Below are 19,564 nucleotides of genomic sequence, written 5' to 3' on the forward strand. Positions count from 1 at the left end.
TCCATATAAAGCAATGGATGAAAGACACAGCATGCACTCTGCTCTCTGCACTCCTTACCTGTTACTCATGAGTAACACATACAGAAGACATAAATGGGAGCATTAACTACCAAAAAACACCCAAACGTGCTCTAAATGACAAAATTGGTTGCAGCTCTTACCCAAACAGGAAAAGCAATGATATGGGAATTTAAAATCCATCCGCAATGACACCTACTGGAGAGGGCTGATGACTCAGGCTCACATCTGCCCTTCAAACTCCTCACGCTCCCTCACGGATCTCACAGCACCACCAAGCACACAAAAGCACCCCTGGGCGAAAACACACTTAAGAAACAACAGCAGCAGATCTCCTCTGCAACATTAGCTTTCAGTTATATATTTTTATGAACTTCAGCACACTGTAACTCTGACCACAAGAGAATTCCCGATCTACAGAAGCCTCGATTCCGCAGGAAAGGCTGCTCTCTCTCTCGAGATTACCCCCAAAAGTTGCGCGAGTCGCAGGCAGGCCGCTAATCCCGCAGGCACCCAGCGCCTGCCAGCAGCGAGCCAGCGGTCCGCTGCCGCAGATTAACCTCCCCCGCAGTGCGCGGCGGGGAGCGCGCGAGGCTTCCGCCTCTCCTCCCGCCGGCACCAGCGGGGCCCTCCCGACGCCCGGGCGCCCGCACAACTTTCGGCCCGGCTGCGGGACGCGGCGAGGCACGACCCGGGTCCGCGAGCCGCCGCCGTGCCGCGCCCGCCGAGCTCCGGGGCAGCGCCGCGCCGCCCGTCCTTCGGCCGCCTCCATCCGCGCCCCGACGGACGCGGGAGGAGACGGGCGAGGGAGGACGCGCGGAGCCACGGGGCGGCCGGAGGACGGGGCCGGCGCCCGCGGCGGCGGTACCTGATGATGTCGTCCTGGTGCCCCAGGTAGAATTTCTGCCGGTGCTCCCGGGGGCTGTAGACCACGCCGACCCCAGCCACGAAGTAGACGATCTCCTTGGCGGCCGTGTAGTAGAGGTTGTTGCGGCACTGGTGACCCCGGTAACCGTAGACCCACTCCAGCCGCAGGTGGCAGCTCGGCGCGCTCCGGTCAGCCATGTCCTCCCGCCCCCGCCGCCCAGGTACGGCTCTCTCCCGCCGGAGACCCCGTGGGAAGGGGGAGACGGCTCGGTCGGCCGCCCCTCCTCTCGGCTCGCTGTCCGCCGCGCTAATCCCTGCCCGCCGACATGAATGCCCGCCGCCGCCGCTCGTCCGCCGCCGCCGCCTCACAGAGGGCGCCGCCGACCGAGCCCGCCTCGCCGCCTCGCGCCGCCAGACATGGCTGCACTGAGACACCGCCCGGGACGCGGAGCGAGGGCGCGGCGCGTCGCCGCTCCGGCCTCCCCCCCCCTTCCCCGCGTCCCGGCCTGCGCCTGCGCCGAAGGCAGCGCCGTCAGGCGGCCGGGCGGCCTGCGCGGCGGGAGGCGGGAAGGGGCGCGCGGAGCTGCGGGGAAGCGCGGCGGAGGCGGCGTGCCGAGCGGCTGCCAGGGCGAAGGGAAGGAAACGACGCGCCTCGCTATCGCGCCTTCTTTGCTCACGTTTTTGCTGAGCTTTTACGTCCGGCTTTTCTTTTTGCCTTTTTTGGCTGGGCTCTGTGCGTCTTCTCCCCCTCCCCAGCTGGATGTTGGCTTTTCACTGCCGTCCCGAACGTCCTAGCGCCTTGCTTTCCCTGCCAACCCACCGCCCCCCAGCTCTCACCAGTCGCCTCACATTGTCACTGCTTGCCCAGCACGGTGCCTGAATCTCATCCGAGAAGAAAAGGTCAACTGTAATTTTTAATGACTAGTAATTAACCCCACTGCCTGTGTCATGCACCACACAACAGTTATTCCCCCATCCGTGCCTTAATTTCCTCATCTTTGCAAGAAGAGTGCTCTCACCCGCAGATCTCAAAGCCACCAGGAAGTTGCTATTTTTATAGAATCATAGATTCGTTTGAGCTGGAAGTGACACTTAGAGGCCATCTAGTTCAACTCCCCTGCAATGCACAGGGACACCACAGCTACATCAGGTTGCTCAGAGCCCTGTCCAGCCTGACCTTCAACGTCTCCAGGGATGTGGAATCCACCACGCCTCTGGGCAATCTGAGCCTCATCACTCTTACCATAATATCTATATATTCCTTATATCCAATCTTTTTCACATAGAAAAGTTGTCATTTCCCTACATTACAGACGGGAGTGACTGCTCTGTGTTGGATAAGACGGCCATGCAGGGGAACCCTTCACCATATCCAAAATTTTGATCCAGAGAACGTGCTCCTTCACACTTTTGTCAAACTACAAAGGACACAATTGGCCACCCAGCTGTGCATTCCATGATCATATAGACAACTCTGCTCTACAAAGTTGAATGCTTGTTTTAAAAATTCCCAGATAGCTGTCCTGGTTTGATGATTGAAAATAAAACCAATCATTTTCTTAGTACTTTCAGCACAGAATTGTCTTCATAGGTGTTTGTGGGTTGCTAGGATTTATTTCTAAACCTACATTTCTTTTACTTCTAGTTCTCTTCTATTATTTTATCAGTTACACTGACATGTTTGCTATGATGCTCATGATGAGTTTCTTCACATTGGAGACATTCTTCTGTGCTCCTCTATTTCTATTTTAATCAATGGAATTTTTTTTCCTTTTAAACCTTTCCTGAGAATTTAATATTCCTTTAATTGTTTTTAAAAGGCATGTAAGAATATGCATTTAAGCATTCCAGACACTCAGCATTATGTCAACATGTCTCACAGTCTAGAACACCAAGAGACAGTATTTATCTCAAGCACTGACAATAAGGATTATGACACCGGGATCAGATGCAGCTTTCAGTCCCACATGTTCACTGAAGTCAACACAAAGCAAGTAACAGAAGTCTGCAGAGAGATTCATGCAGCCTGAAACTTGACTCAAATATACAGGCAAGGAAACTCTCCTTTCGATGAAAAATTTAATTTTTTTTTTTTTTTTTTGAAAGAGAGAAAAAAATCATGACAAAAAGTCCTATATATTCACCAACAGATAAAGCAAATGTTACATCCATGAAAGTCAAAAGCATTCCTGCTCCCTTCTATTTTCATCCTAAACAGACAGAGCACCTTGGAATGTGTGTAGCCCATTTCTCAGAATTCCTGAACATATGGGGCACTGGTCAGAGAAACAGGCTGGAAACATTAGCACATTTTAGAAGTACAAAATATATTCTTTCTAATTTGATATTAACTCTGCATGGCTATTCTCTGTTGCTATCCCAGGCCTCACGATGGGAAAAGTGGTGAAAAAAAATCCATAATGACTTTATTCTTTTATTTTATGGAAAATAAATGAGCTTTCTTTCAAAAAGAAAAAGAAAAAAGAAAAGAAAAGAAAAAAAAAGAAAAAAAAAGAAAAGAAAGAAAGAAAGAAAGAAGGAAAAAGAAAGAAAGACTTTTTTTAAAAAAAAAAAAAGCAGAATTGCATTGCTCCCCCTATAATTCCACAGAATATTTTGAATGTTGATACACATTTAGTCAAATTTCTAGTAGGATTTTTTAGCAAAATATAAGAAATTACAACTGTAAGACTAATTCATTTATAAGCTAAAGCAGATGATAAAGTAAATTTGAAAAATACTGAACATAAATGGTGCCTGAAATAACCTGTTACAAGCTTTGGATGTTAATTGGTTTGATTATCAGCAGACAAAAGCATTTGTTACATATTTGACTTCCGCACTTGAAAGTGGAATTATTTTCATGCTGTGAATAGAGTATATTAATTTTTTCCTTACAGCAGATTTATTGGATATTTAAACATGAATGGGTAAAAATGCGTAACTGTCTCTGTGCTTGCTGCTACTGTATATAAACATGCACTTTTGTCAGGTTATTACTTGAAGTGAAATTCTGGATCTCTTGGGTTCAATACTAATTTTGTCGTATTAACTTCAATGGAGCTAAATTCTAATCTTTATGTCTTATTCATAATTCAAATTGGAACGAGATTATTTGATTATGTAGTGGAAGTGAAAAGGCTGTTTTCAGCCACACATTCAAAAAATACTGTTACTGACTAAAACTGAAAAGAGAAAATAGTGATCAGGAAGAAACTTTAATATGCAATGACATTGGCTACTATCTGTAAGCTTTGGGTCCTATTTCCTCTGATTACTAGAACACAAAAGTGAAGTTGGAAAAAATATGCTTATGCAATGCAAGGGAGCAACTGCATGTCAACACCACATATAAACAGCCAATATTTCCATTTGATTATTCCAGAATTGACTACTGTCTCTCAGATAAGGAAATGCCTGAGAGAAAATTCCAAGAGAAAAACTATTTGTAGGCATAGTTAGCTAACTTACGCCTACACATAAGGGGTGCAAGTGAAATTTTATGCGTTTGGCATCTGTTTTTGCCAGGAGCATCACAACTCTTTCTCCCGTACCCTGCCTACTACTCCCACTCACCTCTGACACACACAGCTCCTCCGGTACCTACCAGCCAGCCACCTTCCTCCAGCACAACAGGTACCCAGCAGTCTCAGGAATGAGCATCCTCTATCAGTGCTGTGCTCTTCTTTACATAACACATCTCCAGCAGGCCTCTGACACTTATCTCACTCCATTCCTTTTCTTCGCAGCTTACAGTCGCGTTCAGGGCCCGGCGCGGAGCTGTCCGTGGTGCTGAGCTCGACGTGCGGGTTCCTACACGGCCTGGTCGTACTGAGGGAACACACGAGTTTAGAGGCGACAGGCTGGGATATGAGCAAGCTTTTAGGTAAATAAAATATTTGATACTCTCCCCAAAGGCTTTTTTTTTTTTTTTTTTTTTTTTTTTTTTTTTTAATATGGGAAACGAAGTGTTTTTCCTCAGCTGCCTATGACAGGTTTTATATATTTTCTATGATGTCAGATAAATCACTGCAAATTAAGTTTTGTTAGTATACAGTGACACAAGTGCATTACTTCTCTAAATAAAATCAAATAACTGACATTTTAATGTCTCAAAACACATAATTATAAGATGTACTTCCTAGTATATTGTAAATATATTTACTAAATGCATCTTGTTCCACTAAATGGAACAAGGCTTAAAGAAGTAATTTCTTAAACAAATGCTCTTGGAACAGCTAATTCCAGAGTACAAGATGAGGGATTATTCTCTGTTAAGCCCTAAGTAATACAGAGTAGCTGGTTCAAGTAGTAATTATAAAATATGAGACAGATGAGCAACAGTGACAACATTAATTTCAACATCCTTGGGGATAGAATGGTCTCAGTCTGTTATGGGAACACAATGTCTGAAAATAAGATTTATCAAAACTTAAAGAGAAAGCGCTTAAGGACTGTCAGGAGAAATACCTGCTACCATTTAATAGCACTGAGGCATGAGCTAAGGATCATAAAAGCCTGTTTACTACTGGATAAAAGTAAGAAGGCAAAAAAACAAGCAAACAAACAAACAAACAAAAAAAACCAGCATGGCAAAGTTTGAAACATTTAGCAAACTCTCCTTCAGAAAATGAAAAAAAATGATAAGAATGTATACCACATCAGCCAATACATAAGATGCAAGTTGTTATGGAGTTTTAAAGGACTAAGCTATTAGCTCTTTAACAAAAGATGTAAAATTATTTTTTTTTTTTAAATAGAAGCAGGAAGCCTTGAAAATGATCAGTAGGTCTACATCATCATCAAGAAGCAGCACAACCAATTAAGAATATGAAAATGGTGAAGAGAAACAGTTACTGATTTCTTCACCTCTCTCCTCAACACAGAAAATTCTAGGAAATACAGGCTGAGAGTAAATACAAGAAAAAGTCACAGATGGATATGTTAGGACAAGGTGGTGGAAAACAAAGAGCAGCAAATCATGAACGCATTATGTTGTATCTTGAAAAAATTCAAAATGTTTCAGCTGACATGCTCTGATGAGCTCTTTAAAAGCTTTAAAATATCTTATGTTGAAGCAGTATTCAACATTGTTACCGTTTTATAAGCAGGTTCTATAAACTTGGTAACTAAATCTATATGCTCTCTTTTGGTACTGATTGACACAACAGATACAAGGGTTGGAATGTAAAGAGAACAATTACACATGTATGAAAGTGAGTATTAGTTACATTATTTTTTCTTGCTTCTGCAATGATAAATTACACTTTGATAATCATAGAAATTGTGTTCATTTAGTAAACATTCATTCTGGGCACTAGAAGAAATAAGCATCCCATTGCAAAGACAATGAACATGTAATTATCACAATACAGATATCAATCAGAGCTTCATTATGGATTTATTCACAGAACTTTGATTTAGAAATATACTCACATAATAGTTTCCTAACAGAGGGCAGGTAAAGGGATAGACAAGATACAAACATTGAAATAAATTAATCCATTGTTAGCATAGAAGGCAACAACTTATTCTGGACATTCTATAACAGAAATGAATAGGTTGATGAAAGGAAGTGATGCAAATACAGTAACCATCAGTAAACAATACCATCCAAAACTGCAGAGGAAGCATGATTGCTGAAAACTACATACTAAGTTCCTTAGTCTTGACAAGATCTTGTTCTTGGGCCTCTATCATAAACCAAATATTAATTCCTCTCTCTACTAAGACTAGGAGAGAAAGGTTTCTACAGTGATGTAAATGGCACAAGTCTCAGCCATCACAACTCATGGTGGGATTTTTTCTTTGTTTGTTTGTCTTTTTGTTTGTTTGTTTTTAAGTAAATGCAAAAGAATTTCTACATTTAGTTACAGAATTTGTTTTTAGTAAAATGATGTTTGATGTTAGCCTCAGAAGTTAGGCATCAATAATTGTATTCCTTCTTAAAATATCTATCACAAACTTTAAAAATTTGCCCTAAAATTCATATTAGCACATGGGAACAGTTCATCAAAACTTCCCTTTTTTCCTCTATAAATGATGAAGAAAGCACTACATTTCAGACTGCCAATAATCTGACATCAGAATGCATTTTAAAGCTGCTCAGTAGAGTGCTCAGGTTTTTTTCAGCATTGATACACTGTTTATACAACACGTATCTACTCACCACACACACATTTAGATTTAAGCAGCTTTTCTCAGCTTCCATGTTATGCACAATTATACGAGTACTGAAGTAATTCATCTGGGTGATTTGAAGAAGCATCAAGCATTGACACTTGATATAATATTTGACAATCTAAACAGGCTTAAATGAAGTGTATAAAGAGAGGGTGACTAAATCCCAGTGCATTTTCAATCACTAGACTTCTGATGGAAATCTGATTCTGAACTCTCAAAACTGATTTCAACTGTTGGCTAAAGTATATAATGCAATTTATTTTAAATTCTTCTTATGTGACAGTCATCCCTGACTTCATCTTGCAGTATGATCAAAAATGACGGGAAGCAACACCTTGCTTGCATGCAGTGATATTTTCCTACCCATTTTCAATTTATTTCTTTACAACTAGGATGGATTATATGATGATCAAGTCCAAAGCATGCGGTTAATATTTTGTGGGGTAAGAAGAATATTTCAGGTGGCTGATGCAAATTATTAGATTAAAAATTGTCAAGTAAAGATGATGCCTTTTTACACAGCTAATTTAATTATTTGACTCCATATTATAATATTTGACTCAGCACTGGAACAGACTGGCTAAAGATTGCAGTAGGTGACCCAAAGAGGCTGTGGATACTCCATCCTCAGAGATTGTCTTATCTCATCTGGACAAGGCCCTGAGAGATGTCATCCAACTTTGAAGTTAACCTTGTTTAGAGCAGGAGGTTGAATTAGCTCCCAAAGATCTGTTACAACTTCAGACAAACTGTGATTTAGATACTAAGTGCTGTAGGTAGATGGCCTGCAGCTGTACCACACTTAAGTCAGCTTACTAACTGAAGTAAAATAAGCCTACTTTAAGGACACCAAATTCATTTCATTATTTTAAGCAATTTCAATTGTAAAAGAAAATATGAGAGACTGTTACACGATGTAACTTTTTATGGTAACACTGTGCACAAGCTGCTATGTAAAATAGCCCACATTTTCCTTCTAGAAAGCATAAATAAATAACGTAAGAAACTAACACTGTTGGAAGGAAGTTTATTTACAGGGTGTCAACATAATTTTTTGTAGGAATCAAGAAGTATGCAACAAATAATGCTGCTGGAATGATTTTGTGATTAATACAGTAGACTGAGTATTCTTTCTTACACTTTCATATATGTAGTTTATACATATGTATATATATGAGTGAGCCCATTTATATGAAGTTTCTCTGATATAACTGAGAACTTAGCATTACTTTAAGGGTTCCTACTTCAATCTTAATTATCTACGGCAATTAGGATTGAGCACTTTGTGCTCAGAAGATGCTCTAAACCTGAAAAGAAAGACTGGAGCCCAGTTATCTTTACACTGAATTTCCAGTCAAGGCAGCCTTTGCAATTTTTTGCAATCTATGTATACATGTAGATGATCTAGCAGCCTTTTTCATGTGTTGCTTTTTTTTTCTTAATAGCTGATTCCTTCTGTCAGGGAGGTGAACAACAATCTATATACAGCACAGCATACAGAGTATCTGCATCAAAGAAATAGTGCTTCATATGAAACACGAAAGACAAAAAGGAAGGTAAGTATCTCACTTGAAAAGCACCCTGTTCCTCCTGTGCACTGAAGAAGTTGTGGATCTGATCACAGACTAATCAGTCGACTCGTAAGTAGAAAAGGGCAGATCTAAGCTCATTGGAAGGTTAATAACTTGGGACCTGAACAGTATTGCCACCTAAATTCTGTAATCAACTGCTGGATGATCCCTATTCAGCTAGACCATGGTGACCATTGTTATGATATCCTGTATGATCAGCAGGAAACAGCAGTATTCTTATTTATGATAGTAATGGTTGGTATCGATGAATGTTGTCTTGGCTTATCACAGAATGAAACCTGTAACTGTTATTTCAGATACTGAATATACTGATATTGAATTTGAGCCTCAACACAAAACTCTGTTCTTCACATGATTTCAGTATTCACCTCTCCTAACTTCCTAAGCAACATTTAAACTTGACACAAACTTGAACAATTAATTGAAATATAGCAAATCCAGTACACAAAATATATAAGTCAACAAAATCAATGAATTCTAAAAAGGAATTATACAAGCCCAAGTGTTCTATGAATAAAGATGAATAATGATGGGATTCCTGATATTTAGTAGAGATCTCTGATGTTTTCATTTAGAAATAATTAGTTTTTTACTGTAGCCTAAGGGAGACACAGATTTCAGAGGAAAAATAACCCACAAACAGATGAGGAATTAATCTGTCCCTTATTTCTGATACATGAATTATCTGTTCTTTGGCATTGTTCAAATAAGTGAAGTCAAGTTTCAAATAAACATTGTAAATAGAATGTGCCAAAAACTTACCCACAAGATCAGTGTTATCATCTCAGTAAGCTGTAAATAAAGTAGCACTATGGAATTTCCTATCTTTCACAGAAGATGAGAATTGTCTCTCAAAATGCAGAAGCTGAGTCCAGCTCCCTTCTAATACAACAAAGGCACACAGTTACACAAGACAAGCATGCAATTATTTTTAAAGAAATCCTGGTGACTTCTATAGTTTTATCCCAATTATGTCATTGTGCCAAGAAGCATTAACCATGGAGTGATTCATTATAGTGTAAGGACAGTAGAGTATTAGGGCCAAATTATGCACTCCTTAAACTAATAGAAGAGACCAAATAGTAGATGACAAAACTTCCAAAAAGGAATGCAGACAAGCCTTTCTAACAGCGAAATCCATCTTGCATGCATAAAATCTCTGTGAGGACGTTGCTATGTTACTATGATTTTTTTTTTTCTATCAGTACAGAAGAGGAAATTTGTTTTCCTCCCACACATCAAATACATCTGAGAGATAATTACCCAAATTTATTTTGTCCAACTCTCCACAGATTGAATTTTTCTCAATTTGGGGGAGAGGTGTTACAAAGAGCAGATAGCTAGAGCAAGCTACTCAAAAAATGTATTACCCTGAGCTATAGGTATGAGAAAAAGCAGCTTCTACATACATAGGATTTTTTTTTTCCCCACACACTATGCACATGTATGCCAGAAGTGATCATTCTTGAGATATAATATGGATATTTAAGTCCTACTTATTTTAATAAAGCTAAATGCTGATTTCCCATAAGCTGCTGAATAGCTATCTTGTGATAACACTTCCAGTTCTCAAATGGGATTCCAGGAATACATTTGAGTAAGTGGCATCACAAAGAAAATGGTCCAGAGCTGAAAAATACTCGCAGAATATTTTTTTTCAAGCATATATATCTTCAATAACTAAGATTTGCTTGAAAGTCACTAACAGCTCATTTCACACATAGAAGGATGTATGCACAAAGGACTAGCATCCAGCACTAGGCCTGGACATTTGGCCTTGGCAGCAGCAGGTTGTGACAGTCAGAATGGTTTTTTATGCTTGTTATAATTTTAGTTCTGAGTGTTCACATTGCCACATGAGGATGAACTGGCCTTGCTAGGACAGTTCTTTCTGACTTGATAAAATTGAATTAAACGCATACCATCATGTAGAAACTGAAAACCTAATATCTGCAGCCAAACAGAGCAAAAACCCCTTGTACATTAAAGCTTGAAAAGAAGGAAAGAGAATTTGCCTGTTTTTCTCAACACTGTGAAACCTCACTGCAAAAAAATCTGAAGATTTCTCTTGATCTACCAGCTACCATAGGAGAACATCACTTTGGCTTCATCACTAAGTGTAATTGAATACCTTTCCCAATGATGTAACAAATAAAAATTGCACAGGGAATATCTTCCTCTTTATTTTGCCAAGAAGCCATTTGTTAGAGAAGCAACTAACAGAAATGTGGTTGAATGGTCACATAGCATTAGCCTCAGCTTCCAGTTCAAACAGGCACAGTTCAGAAATTTTTCTGTGAAAAAGAAATTCTGTAACCAAATACTTCTTCAAAATTTTTGATGCATAGACAAACTTCAGAAGACTGTGACTTCTTTTACTAAAGACAGAATCTCAGAACTAAAAAGTTATGGCAGAAATCCAGTAATGTGTATTACTGATTTATGATAAAGCAATTAGTTTATACAAAAACCATTCACTTCCCACCTCCGTTGTCCCTCAAGAGAGCTATATGAAATGTTTACTGTGTTTCTTCCTTTAAGAAGCAACTTCCCACAACCAGGGATCAACACTGGCAGCTCACATGATTCAATTTGTTTCCATTGATTTTCTAGGTATACAGACTCAACTCTTTTTTTTTTTTTTTTTTTTTTTTTTTTTTTTTTTTCCTGACAAGTTATTAGCTTTAACGAGAGGAACTCCAAGTTCATTCCCCACAAAAAACATTCAGCTTCCTGCTCTTTTTGGGTTTCCACTGCTTTCAGTTGGAAAACCAAGTCATCTTGAAGATTCCAGGACACAGAAACCCATTTCCTTATCAAGCCAAACATCTTCAGGTGTGCCACAGCATGGAGTAGTTGATGGTACCTATCATTAATCCACTACTTTGCTCAGCAGAAAGTACAGGTTAACAGAACACCTGGGAACCTTAACCTGCTGAGTTTGCCCATAATTACTGCTTCATTGTGTTTCTGTTTGTTTCACTATCTCAAAATGGAAATTGCTAGAATCAAACATTCTAAGTATCCTCACACAGTTAATTTACTTTATAGTCTGTAAGTTGTCATTAAGATACTAAAGCTTAAACTAAGTACTCACAAATTAAAATCTACATGCAATGCTTTAAACTATGCAGTTTTTAAGAAGATTGTGTTGGAATCAATAACATTTAGGTGCTACTGGTCTTTATTCTCCTGCACAGATAAGTGGGATGTTTAACTGATGTGATGGACTGTTCACAAAACTGAACTGCCTTTTAAAAACAGGAAGTACAGAAAACATTCCTACATCATTTGTCTCTTGTTAACCAACTATCTCCTGCTTGACATTTAATCTAACAGCACTGGAGCTACTGTACTGACTTCAAAATATGTCCCTAAAACTAGAAATGCCCTTCATATTACATTCTATTAAAAAAGTAACAGTTCAAACATGCTAAATTCTGGTAATAACATGGTAATAACAGCAAGCATTTGAAGCATTTAATACCAGACCATCACATTAGTGTTTACAGAAGTAGTTGGAAGAAATTTAGGTTAGTCTTTTTAATAAATATGTAGATTCTGGCCAATGTTCACAATTTCTCTGAACATCATGCTATGCCTAACCATAAAATGCAAAGTAAAGTATTTGCCATGTTAAAGAATGTATAGCAAAATCAGATACTACCTTAGGTGCCAACAGTTACTCAGCCACAGTACTACAGCTATATAGCAGTATCACAGCAGATGCTCTGACAACATGAAATACTGCTCACCCTTCTGACCAACCTGAGGTATAGACTGAGTGTCCTTGTGCAAGCCTCCTACACATTCTGTGGGAACGCAGTACATACTGTCTCCCACAACAAATTAAAAATAGAGAAGAGGCAGGTACTGTTGTGCTACTACCCTTCCACCAGTCCTTCCAGAGAATGGCATGCTCTCAGAGCACTGCTTCCCTGAGTACTCTCTGTGGGACAAACAAAACCCAGCCATCCATAGCTGATAGTTTGAGTCATTTACTCCCATATTAGAACAAGCAGTCTGAGGACTGGCTTATTTCTACAACCTTCCACTTCATATTCAGCTTGCTAGCTTAGCCTGGGTACCCACTTCAAGGGGCTTCCATTTTGAATGAACTGAGAGTTGAGGTGAAACAATAGGATTAAAATCAGAATGATTTGTTAAGTTACCAGTGACATGATTTTGGCTATCACATTAGCGTTCATCCATTAGAGAATTTTGCTTCAAAACCCTTTTATTTATTTACTTATTTTTCCAAGCATCCCTAGGGAACTTTTCTTCTTTGGGCTGATGGTTGCAACCAACACCCTACTATACACACACAGCAAGAGTCATAATCCTGTTTTTTTCTTCTCTAAACACATGTACTTTTACCTCTGCATACCTAACGAACTGAGGGACGGATGGAGCCTGCCATACCCGATCAGAGCAGCCCATGCTCTTCCCAACTGGATTCCCACAGCTCTAGAGGACTCTTTACCCAAATGAGGATTAAAAGACTGCATTCTTTTTCAGTCATATATTCTCATTCCGAATGGCTCTCGCTAATTTTACGTTTTGGAAACGACAGCAAAAAAGCAAAGCGCACAGTTCAGGACACGTGGAGCGGGCTTCCCCCGCCCTCCCGCAGCGACGCCCCGCCGCCTCCCCGAGCACGGCGCGTCTCCGCGCGCCCTCCCGCCGCGATGCGGCGCGCAGGCCCGGGCAGGCCGAGGCGGGGCCTGCCGCTTTCGCCACTGCGGCCCGGCTCCGCCTCGGACCCGCTCGGCAGTCAGAGGGCCGGGAGCTGCTGCGGGCCTTTCCGGAGCTTCAGCTGTCCCGCCGGCGGGATGGGGCTGGAGACGGAGCCGCTGTTCCAGGCCTGGAGCTACTTCAGGCGGAGGAAGTTCCGGCAGTGCTCGGAGCTCTGCTCGCAGCTGCTGGAAGGGGCGCCCGGCGAGCAGGTAGGGGCCGGGCCGGGAGGCCGAGGGACGGGGCTCGCTACCTGTTGCTGCTGCCAGAGAAACGCGCTGCGGTCTGCCGTTAGAGGGCCGGCGGTGGGCCGCGCTCCCGCCGGGTGGAGGACCTCAGCCAGAGCCGTTGCGTGACCGGCTCCGGCGCGGGCCGAGGGATATCGATCGGCGCTGGGCGAGGCTCTGCGTTTCGCAGAGCTGCCCACTTCCCTCCGCAGGATACAGAAGGTGGGATGCCGCCTCGGACGTGCTCCGCTCGGTGCCCTCCCGGTGAGGGTGCGGCAGGTGAGTGCGGCTGCAGGAAGCCAACTGTGGCAGGAGCGCGTCTCAGGACTTCACGCACCACGCGCCGAGACTCACCGGTGATTTTGAGCCATTAAGGGAGAAAAAGCCATCACCAGAAGAAAATCTGCTTACAGGTCGATTTTATATAGATGTTTGGGTATTGCTGCGTGGACTAAACTGCATAAAAGATGCCTGTTTTATCTCAGCCCAGGTACAAGCGCTGCCGCAGAGCAAAAGGTGCTGCTCCTGCTCCGTTAACTCTCACTAAATGCCAAGTCTCTAGAAACTTTGGATGTGTTGCCTGTTGTTAAGCACCTGTACTTTTTGCTGTTTGTGAATGCTGTTCCTAGATTAGTTTTTGTATGCGTGTAAAAAATTGTACTGCTAGATTTAGAAAATAGTCATTGGACTTGACTTTATCATCATAAACACTTTATATTACATAAACTGTGTCTCACAAAGTATCCTATAGCTGCAGAATTTAAGAATTTTGAAGGTGATCTCTTTTATCACAGGGGTTAAAAAATCTTTAAAGAAAGCTGCGCAGTCATACAGTTGTGTAATTTACACCATGTTAGGGTTGACGTATAAAAGGTGCTTTTGTTTATGGTATATATTGTAAGGCAACAGTAAAGAACTGTGAGCAGATTGTACATGGGGAAATGATTTCAAACTGAAGGAGAGGAGATTTAAATTGGATATTAGGAAGAAGCTTTGTATCATGAAGGTGGTGAAGCACTGGAACAGGTTGTCCAGAGATGATGTGGATCCCCTGTCCCTAGAGACATTTAAGGTCAGGCTCTACAGAGCATCCTGATGTGTTGTGGTGTCCCTGTTCATTGCAGGGGAGTTGGACTGGATGGCCTCTAAGTATCCCTTTGAACTCAAACAACTCTGAAAAACTTAGTAAAGAAGATATTTCAAGAAAATTGGTCCTGAGCAACAAATAAAATGTAGCATGACTTCTGTGCATGTCAAAAACTTTGAAACTTGGTATGTGCTCTTCAGAAGCATGTTCCTGTTCCCAGTTTTATGTGAAAAACATACTTTTATTCAGCAGTGTATTTCTAATCTACCTGAAAGATTAGAAGGAAATGTCTTTGGTTTCTGCGACTTTAAATTTTTTAAATGCTTCTTCTTAAGACTAGAAAAGCTTTTTTTAACATTTAAAAAATGCTTGAAACACTATTTCAGTGTTTCTCTAGAAATAGATTTCATAGCATAGCGTTCAAGTAAAGCATATGACAAGTGTGCAGACACCAGCAAGTAGATTTTGCTTTATATAAACACTTCATCTTAGAGGTTCATAACAGTTTAGACCCTTAAAAAAATAAATGGAGAGCTGGTTAAGGGGCAGTTCAGCTAATCAATGTTTCTTTGGAAGGATTATGAAGTATATTTTGCTTCATGGTGTGTTTTTAGTTTCAAAATGTAATGATACACAGGTGTGTTTTGTTTGTTTTTTGCCATTGTTCCTACCTATTAATCTAAATGAAGAACACTACTCCTGATAGGAGAAAATCATTATTTATATCCCATTTGTTGTGGTGCTACAGGTGGGAAAAACTAGAGTATTGGTTCATTCTCAAGAGTGCAGCTTTATCCAAACTCAAACCAACTTGACATACAAGATCTTACTCTTGAAATCTCTAAGTTAAACAATTTATAATGATCTAAGTTAAAATGCAGCTTTAACGCTCGTGGCAGAGTTAACATAGAATGGAATGTTCTTTTTTCAGTCAAATGCGGTCAGATTATTTTACCTGGTATTGTAGTCAACACAAGATCCTCCTTGGACAGATAACCAATAAAAATGAAGCCTGTATTTTATTTTTCTGCTTTTCATGTAAAGCCTTGCAGGTCTTCTCCCTGGCTGTTTCAGGGAGAACTTAACCACTCATAAGTTTCTAATGCTTGTTGCTTTCAGGTACCAACCAATCTGTTACATGTTTACCCTGCTTGACTTTAGGCCTAGAGAAAAGAGTGATGTGCTCCACAAATGTATTTTGTGTGCAGCTGAAATATCTCGAGCTACTTTGAACTTACTGAATACAATGTAATGAAAGAACAGATCGCATTCATGTATTGCAGCATTTACTTTGCATTTAATAGAACTGTTACTTTTTATGAGATGTTTGAAAAATACTTAACTCCACTGTTGGACGCTGAGGCAGTAAGAACTCAAACGAGTGATACATAAATCATTAAAGGTTGGAAAAGACCACTAAGATTATTTAGTCCAACTGTCAAACCGTCACCACCATGCCCCCTAACCTGTGCTCCTGAGTGCCACATCCACACCTTTCTTGAACACCTCTAGAGATGGTGACTCAGCCACCTTCCTGGGCAGCCAGTGCCAATACCTCACCACTCTGTCTGGGAAGAATTTTTTCCTAATATCCAACCTGACCCTCTTTTGAAGTATGTTAGAACAGACAAGCCAGGAGAACAATTTTACATCATTCTGTGTTTATTCTAAAGGCAGCATATCAGTTACATTTCTGAAGTTACAAATACAATAAAAGTGTGGTGTTCAAGGCCAGGTTGGATGGGGCCCTGGCAGCCTGGTCTGGTATTAAATGGGGAGGTTAACAGCCCTGCCTGTGGCACGGGGGTTGGAGATTAATGATCCTTGAGGTCCTTTCCAACCCTGGCCGTTCTGTGATTCTGTAATCTCCTTAACCTCCTAGCAGGAAAATGGTGCTATTGTCCATTCACGTAAATTAAATTGGTAGTATTTTATTATAATATACAGAAACATTAAAACTAAGTATCTATATAATTTTGGATACCTAAAGTGAAATATCTTGTTTATTATGCTTAAAAAGCACGTAACAGTTCTAAATCCCTTCATGATCAAACCCCATCTTCTATTGTGGAAGTCATTCTGCAAATCAGGCCCAAGATACGTTATTCTAGACACCAGGAAAGCAAATAGACAAATGGTAACGCTTATGGAAAGCTTGGATTAAGTGAGCTGTTGTGCCCTGCAAGGCAGTGCTCAACTGCTGTAATCACAGTGCCATCTGTTCTCATCCTGTTGTCCCATATTTCATTAAGCACGTGCGTCCCAATCTCTGCAACCAGTGACAGAAGGACTTCAGAGCAGTAGCCTGTTCAGGGAGTCACTTTGAACAGCATTAGGAGGTGATACATACCGAGCCATAGGAGATGGTATCCTTTAAAGAGATACCCAGGAAGGGCTGAGTTAAACTGTGTTATGGTCTAGAACTTTTCTCATGCTCAGGCAGCTAGCTTAATCCCTTGTAAGACATGATTTAACACTGATAAGTAAAAGAAGAGACTAACAGTGCATAATCTGTTTTCATGCCTGAAAGACCCTGTATTTCTGACAGCCTATATTTCCTAGCCACGTCAGCTGGTCCGCTAAATGATATCATCACTCCTTCTCTCTTGCAACTGCAAAACTGTCAGAAAGCTACAAACAACTGAATTCAGCTCTTTACAATAGCCTGTAATTTTTGCCAGTCATAAACGTAATAAATACATTTTCTTGACTTGTTCCTAATTTGTTGCTCCCTATACAAGTATCTTACTATTCAGAATGTGCTTTAGAACATGGTAAGAGAAAGATGACTTGAACTGAAAAATAAATTTACTGACGGATGATCCAATTAATAGTTACATTTACAATTAATATGATTTGCAAGTACATTTAATTGCTGTAGAACTCTTTGAACTCTGTCATTAGATGTGGTAGGTATTAGAAGCTTTTAGAGATCTCATGTAGACCTCTTAGCCAGCTGAGCTAAAAATCAGGAATTTTCTTCTGCAGCAGTATCAAATGCCATTATAAACATGCATTCTTATAAAACACATCAATTAAGTTGAAACACTATAAAATTATTTATGTAATCATAAAGAGATCTTCATTACAAAAATGATTAACATTTTGATAGAACAATAATTACCTCTTATTGAGTTAGATTTTATGGAAGACTAAAATACTTTTTCTATACAATCTCTTCTGCATTTCTTCATTTAAGTAGAAAACATTATGTTTATTGAAGTTTATTTTGTTGCTGATAATCTTATCTCAGGACAGATAAAACAGCATGTTTTTTGACTAGCACTTGGGAATACAAACACACTGATGTTCAATTTAATTATTTTCTATTGTAACCAAGTAGGCGTTGTCTTCTACATTTATAGTAATAGAATGACCTAGAGGAAATACAATCCGTGACAGTCTCTGTTGATGATCCCGATTAGTTACCTAATCTGATTACCATTCTTTGTTCCATATGTCAGATTCAAGGCAGTAAACCAGCACCAATGTATGAGGTCTGCTCTAGTTTAACAAAAAAAATAATAAATTACCTAATATAATTAATGAACATACAGTGGGTGTCCTGCCTTTAAGTTGATTAATTGTACACTATAAGGATTTGCTCTTGTTCATTTGTCCTTTCTTCTCTCAAGGTGTGATTTCAACTACTATTACTTGCATACTGTTTTCTGTAAGATCATGATAAAAGTAACACATTTACATGGAATGTGATGTGAGAAAATATCTTCAACTGAAATCAGTTATCAGTTCAAAAGACTAATTACTAAGTTCATGTATAAAAATTAGTGATATATACAGGGATATCACTTTTCCTAGGTCGTGTATTTTGTGTTTCTGCTCTTGAGAGGCATTTTTGGGATGTACTGATTTTAATACTCAGCATGTATTAAATCATTCAACTAAAAAACTGATTATAAAATGAAGGTTTTGGTGTTTATTTGTTTTTAGAATAGAGGGTATGTAATCTTGTTTCATTCTTTCTTCTAGGCTATGAGCATCAGAAGACATCATTTTTCTAAATATTTTTGTTCTTAAAAAAAAAAATGACTCTATACATTAACTTTACTTTTAAAATGCCCTTAGTGGATTTAGAGATCTGGGTTAAATCCTTCCTTCATTGCTTTTGCAATCTTATTAATTTCAAAGGAGCTTTATATGTGTAAATGAAGAATAAATTTGACCTTTTGTTTTGAGGTACAAGCTTATAGGGCAACACTACTTGTTAATCCTCTCAAAGAAATCTTTACTCTGAATCTAGTTCCACTGGATTACTTGCATGAGTAGCAACTACTGGATCCACCTATGTTAAAAGACATCGCATTGCAATGTTGTTTCTGTTGTTTCTATTTAAAATCTTGTTATTTGTTACATTCTTTTATCACAATATCTGAACAGCACACACTAGCACCTACAATTAAGACAGAACGTTTTTAGAAAATACAGTTGATCAGCTTTACTTTTTCAGTGATGAGGGTTTTCACTTTCTCAATTTTTTAGCACTGTGAATGCTCCTACATAACCACTTTGAGCTGGTTAATTTTTCTTTAAGCTAATGAGCAGTGCCTGAATTAATATACACAGCTGTAACATCAAGGCATTTCTCTGTTAGCATTGACATACTATTCCTAACCTTGCCCTCCTTAGTTACTGTAGCACATATGGTATGGAAGATCACCTACTGCTCTTAAACAATTTTCCAGTACACCAGATGTACTGTAACACTCAGACACAATGGGATGAATAAAATGCAAGCTGAAATATCACAATGTCCTTTTCTTTATTGCTTAGCTAGAACAGCTTGTTTTGTAGGGAAAAAAACCAGCATAAATATAACAACATTAAAAGAACTTGAA

The 19,564-nt window shown here is 39.9% G+C and overlaps 2 protein-coding genes and 1 long non-coding RNA gene across 6 annotated transcripts in view; 2 read left to right on the forward strand and 1 right to left on the reverse strand.

The window, feature by feature from the left end:
* Nucleotides 1–1,322, reverse strand: part of EML5 (EMAP like 5) — a 93,757-nt gene extending 92,435 nt beyond the window's left edge. The window contains exon 1 of the mRNA XM_090141490.1: nt 887–1,322. Within this exon, the coding sequence (XP_089997616.1) occupies nt 887–1,083 (197 nt within the window). The 5' untranslated portion in view covers nt 1,084–1,322. The remainder of the gene's footprint in view (nt 1–886) is intronic.
* LOC149917891 (uncharacterized) lies at nt 969–13,282 on the forward strand. 3 transcript variants are annotated; one of them, XR_016467020.1, is made up of 4 exons: nt 969–1,106; nt 4,635–4,771; nt 8,514–8,624; nt 11,336–13,282. It is a non-coding gene; the product is annotated as an uncharacterized LOC149917891 (long non-coding RNA). The 3 variants fall into 3 exon arrangements; XR_016467019.1 differs by lacking the exon at nt 11,336–13,282 and having other exon boundaries at nt 8,514–9,931; XR_016467021.1 differs by lacking the exons at nt 969–1,106; nt 11,336–13,282 and adding an exon at nt 4,315–4,521 and having other exon boundaries at nt 8,514–9,931.
* Nucleotides 13,283–13,390: 108 nt separating this feature from the next.
* Nucleotides 13,391–19,564, forward strand: part of TTC8 (tetratricopeptide repeat domain 8) — a 36,503-nt gene continuing 30,329 nt past the window's right edge. Inside the window, exon 1 of one of the 2 annotated variants that reach the window (XM_031593114.2) lies at nt 13,391–13,606. In XM_031593114.2, the coding sequence (XP_031448974.1) occupies nt 13,493–13,606 (114 nt within the window). In that variant the 5' untranslated portion in view covers nt 13,391–13,492. Of the gene's footprint in view, nt 13,607–13,628; nt 13,901–19,564 lie in introns of those variants that run through there. The other variant, XM_090141491.1, reaches the window with a different exon arrangement.

The sequence above is a fragment of the Phasianus colchicus genome, chromosome 5 (genome assembly GCF_987193195.1).
Source record: "Phasianus colchicus chromosome 5, bPhaCol1.hap1.1, whole genome shotgun sequence".
In the NCBI taxonomy this organism is placed as follows: Eukaryota; Metazoa; Chordata; class Aves; order Galliformes; family Phasianidae; genus Phasianus; species Phasianus colchicus.